Below are 15,594 nucleotides of genomic sequence, written 5' to 3'. Positions count from 1 at the left end.
GCTGTGTAACTTCTGTGAAAACAGTAGGTGCCTCCAGTGATGCCACCCTAAACATCAGAGTGATTTACACCTTTTGGAAACCCAAGGACTTAATTTAAAGATGTAAACATTTAAGGTCCTGCAGTCTCTGCTTTTTAGTTCCTGGGTTCAGACCAGCATCTAGAACTAGGTGCACACACTGTCTGTGCAAGTCACGTCAGTGCCTCGAGAAATTTGACTACACGCTGAGTACAGAGTACGCGGATGCACTGCAGTGACCTCACTGCAGATGCAGTGACCTCAAAGAAAGCACCAGGGGAATGGAGAAGGTTGGGTTAAGTTCTAAATCCCATGCACAAAAATACCTTATCCGCAGCTGCATCAAAGAACTTTTTCACTCAGACCAATGGCCATGAGAAAGAAACGCAAATGAAGCATAATTTAAAAACCAGTTCTGCAGTGTAGTTTTAGCTATTTTCCTTGCAATTACTTTACTAAGGAAATACTACTTTTAAAAATCATGGTTTTGAAGATGTGTTCATCCTAGTAGCTTGCATCCTGAAATAATCAGTCTTGTTGCTCCTCATCCTCAGCAATACATTCTAAAATAAATAAAGTTGTAACAGCTGCTCAGACTAAACCTTTATACTCTTGTCAAATGGCAGTAGCCCATTTAGGACTGCTTCTGTTCAGCAAGAAGATTCCTTTTCCTTGCAGTAGGATGCACAACCAAATTCCTATTATAGCCTTTTGTGACAATAGACACACTTGCCAAAGGTAATGATTAATGCTATTTTTCCAGCAATCTTTGCTATTCTGCAAATTCCTAAGACCTTTTTAACCTTTCCATGGAATTCAAAAAGGAAAGTAGAATGGGGTGAGATTTTTCATTAGCAGTATATAAAGTTAGAAATAGACAAGCTGAAGTAATTTGCAGCCTCAAGTCTTTGTCATATATGGATCATAAAATCTGCAAAAAACCCCACCAATCTCATGCCGTTTTTTTATTCATTTAAATTTATTCCTTATTTTTCTCTTCAGTAGCCTTAGCTACCTATGATTTCCAAAGTATGGGAAACTTGTAGAATATTGTAAACTTTCTGGAGAGCAGGTTTTGTCCTAAATTTCATCCAACATTCATCTAAATTCATAAATCATACACTTTTCTATTCACCCATGTCAGCAGGATGACCCCAGTCATCGTGTCTCAGGCTGGAAGCTGAACATTTTCATTCACAGTCAGTAGTTAAAAACGCTGTTTGCTCCAAGTCTACTGATCTGCCTCTAAAGAGAACAGCACTCAAGTGCAAGTACTGAAATCGTGTTCCAACTGACAAAGAACTGCTGAATATTTTGCAGCTAGTGCTGAGACAGTAAAGAAGTAAAAATGACAAAGATCACAAGGCAACAGACTGCAAATCACTTGAATCATATTTTGAGTGGTGTATTATGGTAACCTATAAATAACTAATTGCATAAAATTGCTTTAGTTCCTAGATGGCAGCTTTAATTAAAAGCACCAAAGACATTTAGAAGTTTAGAAATGGATGGCATGCAATTTGCCCTTTTAGCACCATAAAATGGTAATTAACCAATTTGATTCACTTCTTCCTATTAAAAGTTTTATGAGAATCGCAAGTTCCTTCTAAATACAGTTGTTCTTCAGCAGAAGGTGGCATTCTCTTTTATCCATCCTCACCAGTAGCTGTAGATGTTGTTTTTAAAATTCTTCAGAAGCTTAATTAGAAGTTTTCAATATAGAATGCTCATTTGTAAGTTTTCAGCTGTGCAAAAAGTGTTAAGTAGAACTTCTAGAAGTGGGCAACATATAATTCTAGCTGTTATTTATTGACATGTTTGAAAAGGATTTTTTCCCAACAAAAGCTTCTCTTAGAATGCAAGTGTGCGGTATGATATAGGGTAAAAAAGAAAATATCTTAATAGGGATCTTACTGTATTACTTTAAATCCATATTTTTAGCACTATAAGCTTAACTTCTGAAATGCCAAAATTTCTAGACTGAATGATCATATGTATTTTGAATTTATGCCTATGATAACTACACAAAAAGCAATCAGTTTGCTTTCTGAGTGCTATTTGCATTTATAATGGTGTATGTGCACTAAGGGGAATAACCCTTATGTCAAGGGGAATAACCAAAACTACTCTGAAGATCAAATAAAAGGAGAGGTTATAGTCATCCTTCTGTGTTTATCATAGGTGTACCCAGCCCCTGTAGTAATTATTATTTGTTGGAAAAATCTGTTACAAAAAGGAAAACTTTCTGCATAGTCTTTCTAGTAATAATACTTAGTCACCACATTTGACAGCATTACTGGCTGTTAATTTTTAATGTTAGTTAACAGAATTCAAATGGTACTGATTAAAAGACCTCTGAGTGTTATAAATATTGCTCCAAAATGTCTGCATGTAAATCCACTGGAGATAGATCTTCATAAAAACTACTGTTTCACATTCAGGTACAAAATTCAGCCCTATGTAGGACATTCCCAGGGACTAAAATACGACCAAAGCCAGTCCTGCAGCACGAGCATGTCACTCAGCAAGACTGATACTCAGCTCTGAGTCAAACAACAAGACTAAATCCTGGCACAGATTTATTTTGTCCTTACCCAGCCATCAGTTTTTAATGAGCAATCTGTATGTAAGCAGGGTAAGTCTGTCATTTGTGCAATAGGTCATAGGTCCCTTTAGTGCCCAAAGACATCATCATTTGGGCATAGAATTTAGTGTTACAGTTCCTTAAAAAAAGAAAAATAATCAGACCAAGAACCTAATACAAACTACATCTCCTTTTCTGGGGAAAAAACCAAAACCTTTCTTACTCACTCATGGGGTGAGCAGTGCTCCCACTTGCACTCGAGTGCAATTCATTACCCTCAGCATGTGCATGTTTCCTCCCCCAGTTCCTTGGTGATTAAGCCACAATTGCTGTGCTGTGTGTGATTTCATTCTGCATTACACTGTACGTCAGAAAAGGATTAAAAATAAGCTCTTGGAGTACAGATTATATGTAGCATCATGTAAGATGTGACAGGAGCATTAATGAATCCAACTCTAATGAATAAATTGGGACAGTTCAGCCACAAATCTGTATTGTTTTCCAATGGATGCTTTATGTAGGGTATTTGTCAACAAGACTTAAATGCATAAGTAATTTTTCTAAGTGGGTAAAGTCATATTGCTTTACTGTAGAGTCATAAGCTCTGGAAGCAGTAGGTTGTTGCTGAACATCTATGCAGTCACTGGTACTTGAAGAAACTGGCTTATTAGAATTACCTGGAATTTGGTGCAAATACTGAAGACATGGGCTTATTTTTGCCATTGCACTGGCATATGTCCTTCCCTTGCAGGCAGGTTGCTTTTCTGCAGTGGCTGGAGAGCTAGAAATGCTAGAAAAATTAAAAGATCCTTGGTTTTCTTATAGTCAGTGTTTGAAATCCATTCAACAACACAGCTGAGTAGCTTTATTTCATTGCAGCATAATTTTTGATTTTTATATAATGGATGGTTTGCAGCCAACACAGCCATCTGTTCTCAGGCAAATTGCGCAAAACAGAAGATGCACTTGCCCTAGTGACAGATCCTGGCCTTGTGTTATCTGTGCTGTGGATCTGGTCCAGCTGAGAAGCAAAGCTCCTTGCTTACCATGCAGCACCTCCCCTCTGCAAAGGCAGGCTCAGACACAGCCCATGTGCTGCCCTTCCCACCCACATCAGGTTTCCCATTTCAGCTTGTGAACCACACTGGAAAGCAAATCAGATCCCATCTAATATTGCTACATGATGCACTGTCACTGAGACAGAGGTACAGGGGCCCATCCCTTCCCAAAACTGGAATGCACATGTTACCCCCAACACCAAAACAAACCTCTTTGCTTCTCAGACTCGCTCTTTACCTCAGCTCACCTTCAGCCTTTTGGGTTTGGACTTCTCAGGAGCAGATGAGAGCCAGGAACTTGCCAGTCATTCTGGAGTTTCCAAAGGTACGGTTACTTTCTAATTAAAAACTGAAGATCCTCTAAGGGAGCCAGTACCAAAGAGTCACGATTTATGAGTTCACAGGCTGGCAGGGAGTCAGGCTCTGAGTCTGTCTGCTCCTCTTTCAGCCTTTTTATAACCTCCCAATTTTCCCCAGCTGACCCATCCAGCCCCCACCAGATGATTTCAGTTCCCCAGGTGACATCTGTCCTGCAGAACCTTCAGCCCTCTCACATAATGAGGAGATGTAGCCTGGCCCTGTACCTTGGGCACTTAGCAGTCCATGGGCACTTTTTGTCCAGGATGGAGGAGGTGGCAGGATGGTGAATACCCTTCTCTAAGGGCAGTCCACAGCCAGATGGATACATTGCACTGACAATTTAAAGAATTAGTTTCAATTCCCAACACTGTGCTGATAACCTGAGAGCTGGATGCAGTAGGGAGTGTTGCACACTAAAGTTAACTGCTGTGGCTTTTGGATTTTTTTATGTGATGATACCCTCAGATCATACCCTCAGACCTTTGCAAGGTGCCTGAGCATCACCTGTGGTGAAGAAGCACCTCAGAGGCAGTCATGGATAATTTGTCTTGGGAGCCTGCCCCCGGGTGTTAACACTGCAAGAGAAAGCATATTGCACTCAGTTATGTGTGCAACTCAAACTCAATCCCCAGGCATTTCCAGCTGCCAGGTAAAGATAGGTGTAGGGGCTTGGGGAGACCATGACCCCCTCCTCCCAGCCCCATGGGAGATGCATGTTCTGCATCAGGGTTTCCTGGTCCTGCGTCTGCCCCCTAGACTGCTTAATCTCCCTTTATTCCAGTTGTAACTGCTCCTACATATTAAACCAAAAAAACCTTAAATATAAGAAGTTGTGGTTGGGAGCTGAGGAAATTCAGTTTGAGGCTATTTTTCTTTTTTAATGGCATGTGGAATTGCTGTATGGGATCCTAAACTGGCCTGCAGACAAGTATTTTGTAAACTTAGAGTACATGCAGCCTTCAGTTGTGCTAAATGCAGGGGACAAAAATCAAGAACCATATAAGCCACTGTCCAGACCATCTGTTCAACTCCTCTGCCTTTCATTTCTGAGTAGCAGAACATAAATTCATTATTAAAATAGCTCGGCTGTGCACAGCAGCTGCTGTAATTGCAAAGTTATGCAACTTTAAATGGGAAATTATGAAGTAGTTAAAAGCAAGAAATTGAGCGGTTTTGGTAGAAAGGATTTCACAAGTCAAACATGAATAGAAGTGCTCTTCTAGTTATATTTTCAATATTTGAGGGAAATAAGATTTTACTTACAGTTCAAATTGAATGCAGGAAGAACTGCAGGGGAGCTGTTAGACTGGGGCAGAACAAGGCTGGGCATGAGCTGTGGCGTAAGCTGCTGGTGGGAGACAGCAGACCTTCCATTCCTCAGTTTCCCCACTGAAATGCAGAGGACCATGACCTTTTCTGTGCAGAGCCCTGGCATTTGAGTTCCATCCCTGGCATTTGAGTTCCATCCCTCCCGTGCAGTGCAATGCTGTGCTGCAGGAGCTGTTGCAGATCCAGGAGTGGGAGAACTGCCCCAGCTCATGACCACAGCTGTCATGAGCCTGGTTCCAGAGCAGGACCGTCATTTTGGGCAGCACTGCACCATGATCCATCCTGCAGCACAGCTGCTCCTTCTGCCTGCTGAACAGAGCCTGGTCTGCACCACTTCTGTGTACAGCCCTATCAGAACAGGTCTCCGGCCTTCTGTGGGTTCTTCCTTGCTGAGACACTCTCATCATTCCGAGAGTACAGCATTTTAAAAATTGTCTGTGCTTAAGAATGAAGAAAGTGAAATGAAAATGAAGACAAATGAGCTGTAAGATAAGTTTTTAGAGATGCTAGTATTGCCCACTTCATGATAGACATGAAGTTGTTGAGGAGCCTTGTTCTGTGTATGTAAAATTACATTAAAAGCAAAGCCTCTGCTATTTTGTTTTGTTTCATCCTCACATCTTCCCTCTTTCTCTTTAAGTCAAAGTGAATCTGATAAGTGGATATGAACTTTCCATATACAGTTTGTATAAGCCTCAAATAGTAATGTGTGGGGATAAAAAAATCATACTTTTTTAAATCAGCAGATTTTTGTAGTCTAAGAAGAGTGGAAACATTTTAAGCTGATATTTTTTAATCAAGATAATGCCAGCACTAACACTCTTTTTACCCTTCCCCTTCATCCAGGTATCACTGTAGATAAGCACGGATTTATTTACTTCGTTGATGGTACAATGATACGGAAAATTGATGAGAACGGTGTGATCACAACAATAATAGGTTCAAATGGCCTCACATCAACCCAGCCGTTGAGCTGTGACTCTGGGATGGACATCACTCAGGTAGACACCTCGTTTTTATGTGTTGTCACTTTCATACACATTGTAAAGACAGATCACTTGCTTTCTTGTACCAAGATTGTATATCGAAGATGCTGGATGAGTCAGATCATTCTGAATGGCACAGTATGGAGTAGTTCTTCCACTCACATGATTATTTTAAAGTGTATAAATGTAAAACCACACTTGATTTTTTCCCCTGGAGATAGCTTGTGAATGTATAGAGGGTCTTATGTAAAAAATACAAACTGCTTTAAAAAGTTGCTTGCTACACTGAGATAGATCTTTTAAGAAGATAATCAGAAGTTTAAAGTGCTTTCCTTTAGTCCAGCATTCAGACTGATTTGCTTGAACTAGTAAATGGAAAAAAATAGATATTCTGTTTACATGTAAATCTGTTCTAAGTCATGGAGGAGCATTAGAATAAGTAATTACACAACGGCAGTATTGTGGTGAAACTATTGTATTTCAATTTCTCAAAATACTTTTCAGTTCTTATGTCAAGAGCAAAAAAATACAAATAGTAAAAGAAATAGGAATAAAAGAACTTATCACATCTCTAGTTTATGCTAAAAAAGAAATATGGATAATCATGGAGAAATGTACATGGTACTCTTGGCTAGTGAGCGAGCCATACCTACAGACAGCACAAGGAAGGACTTGGCCTTTGCCAAGAAATAATTGAATTAATCAGCTTCAAAACAGGGGAGAAGCTGTACTTGAAAAAATCTTGAGGCATTCAAGTGACATACTAAGCTATTAAGGTCTGTGTCAGCTAATAATGAGGATCAGGTTAATTTTTCATTTCATTTTATCCCTGCCCTTTCCTCTGTCCTTCACAACTGGAGAATCACAGTTAAAATTCAATGCATAGCAATGCTAAGAGCTTGTTGCTTGTTTCTAAGTAGATTTTGAGTAATAGCCAATGACTGTGGTCTTGCATTCATGTACCTGAAGAATGTGGGGTCAATGTTTTGGTTTTTCTTATGAAATTTCACAGGGTGAAATGAAAGGATCTAATGCTTCTGTCGCGGAAGCACTCGGGGATTTTATTACTAGAATCAGAGCAGGAAGAAGTGTCTGTGTTCCATTTCACATGTCACCGAATCACAGAATTCTTAGCTTTGGAAGGGACCTCTGGAGATCACCCAGTCCAACCCCCTGCCAAGGCAGGGTCACCTGGGGCAGGTGACACAGGAATGCATCCGGGGGGGTTGGATGTCTCCAGAGAGGGAGACTCCACGACTTCCCTGGGCAGGTGTTCCAGTGCTCTGCCACTCTCAATAAAGAACTTCTTCCTCATGTTGAGCTGAAGCTTCTTTCTCTTTTGTGTGTTTAGTGTTTCACTAACACTAAACCCTATGTGTTTGCAAATATGGGGAGGGGAACCTCAGCCTCCCTGTTCCCTGTTCCAAGACAGACAGGCCTTTGTATTCTCTTGGGTCCGGTTAATGTGTAATTATTCCATATAAAGCAGAACAGGGTCAACTGGCTTAGTTGTGCTAAACTCAAATTTAAATTAGCCTGGTAATGGTTTTAAGATTACACAGCTTCTGGGCACCTTGGCTCCTGCTCTGGCCCCTCGCCTTGAGGCCAGCGTGTCCTGCAGGTGCTGAGCAGCAGCTGACAGCCAGCAGCATTCCCGCTGCACTGCTGCCCACCAGCTGGCAGGAGCCACGCTTCATGGAGCCCACAGCTGCCTGGAGCACATGCACTTGCATCTTGGATACCTCTAACAACTGCCTGGGGCACCCATGAGCAGATTAGGTATCTCTGAGGTCAGGGAAGGGTGCCAGCTGCAGCGTCTGCTCCCTGCCTTCTCCTTCTGGATCTGCACTCTCAGGCTGTACAAATAATTGCTTTATTTGCCTAATGCAGTATGTACTGTGTATTTGTGTTCAAGTTTTCGCTGATTTTGCTCAGTAAGAAAATGTCTCACTAAATCTCAAATAGGGAGTTTTAATCATATTCATTTCCTTTTGAAAAATGCAACTACCCATTAGCAAATAAGTCTCAGCAGGGGGTCTGGCTAATTTAGAAAAAAATTATTTATTTATTAAATTAAAACTGAATTTTAGAAGGAAACGTTTTGGGCTGAAACCAAATGTGCTAAATTTGTAAAATAGATTTAAATAGCCCTAAAATCCTAGTTCTTCATAGGTTGGCTACTTGCCAGAAACAAGTTTCACTTACCTCACCCTACAACATTGTTCCAATGCCATGGAGGATGGGCTTCTGCAGAGTCATAGGTAAGAAAAAAGATGTCATAGAGCAAATCATTCTTCATTCATCCGGGGTATGGTCTCCTTTTCATAGAAGCAGGAATAAACACTTTTGTTTTTCCCCTGGAACACTTCGGGTGTTTCCATGCTGCAGGAAAATATGGCTGCACATTTCGCAAAATTTTTCAATTTTGTCAATGTTCTGGGAAACTAAGACATGGTCTTACCCATAAAGTGAGATAGTCTTCAATTAAATTGTGAATGCATGACAGTAAATAGTCTAAAAAACATAGTAAATTATGGAATATAAACATACCCCTAAAAAGTGGCCAGTCTCATTTTCTAAGGGTAGCAATACTATATAATTTTCTGTATGTTTTTCACTAGTAAGTGAAGTCTGGTAAGTGAAGTCACAATGTGGACACTCTGCACACGAAGACTTTGGAAGCATTTCTTGTTTGGAGGATTTGTTTTGAGGGGGTTTAAGTATACCTCTTCATTGAAATTTTTCACAAAACTCACACTTTTGAGGTATTTTGCATACACAGTAAATCATAGACATGAAATAAATACCAAGAATGCATGTTCTGAAAAGTAACTGTATCAAATTTGCTCAATCATCTTCTTCCAAAACTGTTGCTGATAACCAGAAAAGCCTATGAAATAATCACACCCCCTTGAAGTCAGGCATGTTAATCTGGAACTATATCAATGAAAAAAAACGGAATGGTATTTCCACTTTGAAACAAGTGTATATCCTTGCAAGACTGCTGAGTTTATTCCAGAATGGCATAAACATAAATGAAAAATTAATTTGGCCCATCTCCACTTAAATTAGTTTTTGGCTAAGTTACAAATGGCATTTAAATCAAGAGAATGTGGGTTGCTCACAAATTGTGTATTTAGAGAGACTTAGGAAATAGGTTAATAAAATCATTTCTCAAAGCTAAATTTGCTCTGACAGTAAAATCAACAACTTGCCCAGAATCAGTTTTTCTTAATTTACTGAAGTACATAAATGTACTATTGGAGTAAATACGTGGAGTAACTGTCCATTGCAAACACCACCATAAATGACAAGCTTTAGCTTTAAGGCATTCACTTTAATAAATTAGTTGATTATGAAAGGGTTTAATAATTTGTTCCAATATCAGTTTTCATGGTATTATTCCTGGTAATCGTTATGTGTTTGTTATTTACCACCTTCTCATTCTTAAGCATAATATTCTGCATTCATAACCAGGGGAAGAAAGGACAGATGAGGCTGAAAAGATTATGATATGTTGTGGCAAACAAATGATGAAGGTCTGACTAATTACTTTGATCTCATACTTCACTGGGGGGTTTTAATCTGAATTTAGAAGGAAAGGGATACTCAGTTGAACTGTTTGTATGGTCCACCAGCATTCTCAGTACTGTTTCAGCCTTTTCAGAACTTGGATGACTTTTCTTCTCTGCACAGATCATTTCAGTGTTCTTCAATTAGTTAATAGAGAGAGCAAACCTAAAGAAAATGGTTCTTCAGAGCTATGCATGTGAATATCTATGTGGATGTGCTCAACACTCACTATTGATGCCAGGACCTCAGCAGATACCTACATGAGCAGGAGTGCCAAGGGAAGGGACTTGGATGGAGAAAGAAAGAAAAGAGATGGGATCATCATTCAGTTTCACTGCCTGATGGCTTTGGGCTGGATCCTTGTCTAGACCAGAGGCCTCTCTAGGTTGTTTCACTCTCTTCATGTTTGCACATCTCTAGGTTACACTGATTTTTTTAGCTAGTTTACTGATAGCAGCTGAGAGCACATTGTGTGGGTATGTCTGTCTGTCTGTCAGTATTCTTTTCCTCACAGTAAATTGAAAGCTTGGGCCAATTTCAAACAAATTTGTAGAGAAACCCCCACCTTCACAGCAATTAAATTCCTACACGTTCCATAAAAAATATTAATCCAGCTGGAGGACAGGAACCTAAAGTGCCCTTTCAAAAGGAAATATTGCAGCATAAGCTTTCTTTTATTAAACTCTAGAGATTCTACTCAGGATGTAATAAATGCCCCATTCACAGGAAAACTTCATTTTGTGCTTGGATCTTATTAAACTCCCAAGTCAGTCAGCCATGCAACAGAAGTCCTTAGGAAGCCAGACTTCATCAGATCCAGTGTTCTTGGAAGTTATATTGACGTTGTGGGAGTTTTTGTGTGAAAGTAAAAACACTGCAGCTCATCTTGAGTGATAAGCTTTGCTGTTCTGCCTCCAATGCTACAGTGAAAGCTGAGGAGAGAATTAGCAGACATTTCTACCATCTTGCAATTTCATCCTGTATCTTTCCTCCCATGAGAAATATGTGGGCTGAATTTCCACGGCTCCAAACCACAAGTCATTTATATCTGTGTGAGTGGCTGCAGGTATTATTTGGGAGCTGTTTAAACCAATCTTGAGCACAGTCACTGCAAATACAGGGACCAAACATTTGCAAGTCAACAGAAAATGAATCCCAAGAGCTTTTTCTTTGCCTGTAACCATGGTCTTGTTCTCGTGCTTATGTCAGTCCCACTAGGCACGAGTCTGTGCCAAAGCAATAGCTCCAACCTGATTGATGGTGTTAATAACTGTCACTGCCGTGTTCCAAAAGGAAAGGTCTGGTTGAAAGTCTTTTTCTTGACATTTGCACTTCATCAGCCTTTGTTCAGCAGTTCTCCACGTGAGGGAACCATCTATATTGTGTTGCCTCACATAAACTTCAGTGACACTGCAAAATGTTTTGCTCCCTTATAAAAATGTGACAGTGTTACTTACGTAGGCAATTTGCTTGCACAGGTCAAATTAAAAGGCAGATTTCTAGAACAGGGTTTAAAGGCGACCCATGCATGGCAGGAATGTTGTGTCCTGGACAGCCTGCTTTGAATGATGGAGAAGAGGGGAGAGGGTAATAAGTGATGCTGTTGATGACCTACTTGAAATGGTGAAGCGAGAGACAGACTGCTGGGAAGCAGGAGTGAAGATGAGCAGAATTGCTTGAAAATGTATTATATATCTCGAAAGTGCAAACGCTGACATTGCTCCCGCAGTCACAAGTGCTGCAGGCTCTCCCCAGCAGCATCTGCACAGGCACAATATGCTTCAGTGGCATTGTGGAAGCCTTTTGAGCAGAACAAAAAGCTCCCAGGACATGGTGACCTCGCTTGAAAGCAGCAATGAGGGTCTGCTCATTGGAGCAAGCACAGCCTGAACAGAACTTTTACTGGGTACATTTGGAGGAAGGAAAGAAAAATGTGAAAGACAAAAATATGATCTGATAACCTGGTGAGAACAGGAGAAGTGAGTTGCCAGCACAAAACCAAATTGATTCTAGGCTGCAGTACTTCTAGAATGTTGCAGAGCAACTGCAAGATTACAAGGGGCTGATTAGTTAATTAGTATCGTAGGTCAGAACACACACTATTCCTTTAGGTATTTCTCTACGTACCCAACATTATAAACGGCATGCTTGTAAAAGCAGAAAGAAGAAAAGGCATCTTTTAACACTAGATGCACCATATTCTAATTGTGCCATCAGAAATGGACAACTTTGTTTTCATTGTAGCAAAGTATTGCAGAACTACTCCTGTTCTTCCTTTCCTTTTAGTCCTCTACCTGTGTCTTTTGATACATTCTTTTAGCTGTGAGCTATTAATGCAGCATGAATATTCCACATTGCTGAACAAAAGCACACAAAGCAGAAATAACAATTTATAGACGCTTTTATTTTATTTGTGGTCTTTCCTTACAGGAGACTTGCAGATCTTTTTTCTTTTTAGAAAAGAACTCTACTATTTTTTCTGGGTCTTACTGGATGAAGGAGCCCACAAAGCTGTTATTTTTTTTCCAAAATAAAGTCATCTTGTTCTCTGGTTCTTTTTACTCTACTGCTTAATTTCATGTTCTTTCTTCTCTGGCTTTGCTGGAGTGGAAGTCGTGGCCCCAGCAAAGTCAGCAACTGTTTTGCCACTGACTTCAGTGGAGCCAGGACTTTGCCAAGCTTAATTGAAAGGGTAGTGAGAGGTGAGTGTGCAGTAAGGAGCAACTGTATCTCACAAGAAAGTATGTGCTTCTGAGAAATAGACCAGAACAGGTCTTCACTGAGGCATTTTCAAACCTTTTCAAAAATGAGGTGTCCCTCCAATTAATTAAGTGTTACTCTTCGGAAACTGTAAGTCTATACAAAATCGTTCCAGCCATAATAGCATATGCAGGTGCAAGCAGTCACTAGCATCCATACTTCGAAGCAAAACCAAGCTGAAAGCCTTTTTAAAAAAGGATCTTCAGGTATAAGGGCAAATATCTTTTCCCAGGGGTACAGGATCAGCTAAGTAGCCTCTCTTAACAGAAGCTGAGAGAAAAGAGGCTCATAGGATTAAAACCTCAGGTGAAAAAAAGTCTGATAGCTCATGAATCAAACTTGTAGGTGTACAATGTCATTTTTTGAATATCAAACAGGAAGCAGGCTGGTTTCATCAGAACTAATTTATATTCCAATCAAATTATTCTATCACTGAATTTGAAACTAGTCATAGACACAAGGTAGCATCCAATGAAGTCACATTGCCATTTCTCCCTTAAAGCCCAAATATTCTGTTTCTATTGAGCACCTGCAGAACAGCAATTTATTTCAATTATCCGCCATAAATAATCCATTATGACTGAGTAAAAGACTATGTATATTTTAATGAATTCTTCCAGCAATTGCATCCTTTCCTTTGATTGTTGAGGCAGTATTAGACACTTGATGGGGAAGTGAAGGAGACCTCTGCTCATGACTTCCCTCTTACTTGCTGCTACACAGACAAAGGTTTTAATTATTTTTTCAAAAATATGTTTCTAAGAAGCAACTGCAAGAAGGAAGAATCTTCTGTAAGAATTGGATGGCTGGTGAGAAGGGAGCAGCTCAGCCCTGAGTCCAGGTGCTCTCAGATGCATTCTTCCAGCTAGAAGAAACCTCCACACTCACCAAGCGCTGTCTGCACGTGCACAAAGCCCTTGCACATAACCATCCACCAGCTCATCAAGCTGCCTTGCCACCCCCAGACTTTCTCCAGCTCACCCACCACCTGTGTCACGCTGCCCAGCTCCACAAACTCCTGACCCTCTCTTAGCCATCTGGAGAATGGCTTCCCACATGAGAAGCCTGTCTTCTTTTGGGCTCTCCTGTCAGTCTTTCATGAGCAACCAACTTCTCTTAAAGCTCCACCTTTTATTTCATATGTGCAAGTAGCCTGTGATTATCTCTCTTATCTAAATATGGTTTCAGTACGATGGAGTAAAGTGGATCAGTTATTTATGACAGAAAATTATTATCTCTACTGTGTTGCACTGTGGAAAATGTTCAATTCAGCTTTGTCAGACTGGTGGGAGTCTGCAATGTGTTGAGATACATTGGTTACTACATCTGTCTTTTTTCATCTGTTGCAGAGAAATAATGGACAAAATGTAAGCATGAAGGAGATACTGATACCTAATCTATTATCTGTATGTGCATATATGACTGTGTCTGTATGCATACAGGTGTATGTGGTTTCTTCATACACTGCAGAGGTACCATAAATAATCAGATAGCGAATGCTGGTCCCTGCCATCCTGGGCTCCAAGCCCCAAGTCAGTCTGCTGAGAAGAGAATGTGTTTTTTCAAGGGAACATGCAGGGGCACAGCAAGCAGGCAATGTCCCTCCTTTGTTTTTATCCAGTGGTTCATTCACATCCACTAGCAAGGTTTGCCTGTGATTTAACAAACAGCTATTTTGATGGAGACAATTCCTACTTTAGCCATGTTTTTTCAAAACTGTCAGGACTGGAACTGTGTGCATGTTGCTTTCCTCCTCTCACCAAGCAGTCCTTCACATATTTATGGGCCAAAGGACCTCCCACAGATGTAACAGGTTTTTTGTGTTATGAAGTGAGTAACAATAATAACTGAGCTCTGTGTGGAGCTGTCTTTACTACCTCTGTTCCAAACCTTTCAGATTGCACACTGTATTTGGTTTGGCCACTTGGAAATGTTGCACAGCTTTTTTTTAGGGAAGGGCCAGGGGAGCAACAACCAAATGGGTTGTCACAAGTCTGGAGTTTGAGGGCAGCAGGCACCAGAGGTGATCTGTCCTGCAGAGATGTCACACACTGCAGGGATAGAAATTCTTGCACTGGCTTGGTCAGAGTAAGTACCATGGCAGGAGCTGCAGCCTGGGCAGTGACAGGTAAGAATGCCTGATTTCATCTCTCCATGATACCATGTTTGCTGCAGCATCTTTTCTACCATTGGCTGTGCCAAGGGAAAAAATAATGAAAAGACACTGTGGAGGAAAAAAATTGCAAATGTCAAGACAGAAATAGGTTCTACCCATTTGTAGTGTGCCACAGAGAGGGTGTTCTTAAAGCTGTGCATTATGGGGTTCAGGTCACAGAGAGCTGCAAACAGAATGATAGAGAGCACCATTTTATACAGTATGTTACTCTGACAATAACACATTTACAAACAAATTAGTTAAAAATGTCTGGAGGACATTCAGCTTTTATAAACTGGGCTTCATCTCCTGCTGATAGCTTCCTTTGGGATGAGTATGCCATGCAAAATGATACACTGCCTTGGAGAATAAATTTACGAAGTTTAGCAATGTAGGTCACATTGCAGGAAATCATAAATGTCTGAACATCACTCAATAGCCATTCAATCAACTGCTCAAAGCAAAATGGGAAACTGAGCAGTGTGTAGTTGTCTCTAGTGAGAACCAGGGAAAGTCATGATATGATTTAAAACTCTTTAGGTCATCCATCCATATGTACTATAGTTTTATTCCTTTTTTCTTGCCACTTCAGAATTAAAATTCTTTGTCCATATCAACCGTGACAATAAAAACAACGTGATTTTTGCTATTGCTACCATAAGCTATAAGTGTGTTGGGTGGCTCATGAAAGATGTGCCAAAAATTTAGGGAATCAGAAGAGTTCAAATGGTTGCAACTTGTATAATTAGTCTAGTCCTAAGGAACTAATTT

General features: G+C 40.3%; 1 protein-coding gene across 21 annotated transcripts in view; it reads left to right on the top strand.

Annotated features, from left to right (window-relative positions):
* The window catches only part of TENM1 (teneurin transmembrane protein 1), an 838,901-nt gene that overhangs the window by 784,398 nt on the left and 38,909 nt on the right, over window positions 1-15,594 (top strand). For all 21 annotated transcript variants that reach the window (XM_068204864.1, XM_068204871.1, XM_068204873.1 and 18 more), the window contains one exon: window positions 6,196-6,350. In XM_068204864.1, coding sequence (XP_068060965.1) covers window positions 6,196-6,350 — 155 coding nt within the window. The remainder of the gene's footprint in view (window positions 1-6,195; window positions 6,351-15,594) is intronic.

Source organism: Anomalospiza imberbis, chromosome 14, assembly GCF_031753505.1.
Source record: "Anomalospiza imberbis isolate Cuckoo-Finch-1a 21T00152 chromosome 14, ASM3175350v1, whole genome shotgun sequence".
NCBI classification, from domain to species: Eukaryota; Metazoa; Chordata; class Aves; order Passeriformes; family Viduidae; genus Anomalospiza; species Anomalospiza imberbis.
The sequence above is the reverse complement of the archived record's forward strand: the minus strand, read 5'-3'. Positions and strand labels throughout refer to the sequence as shown.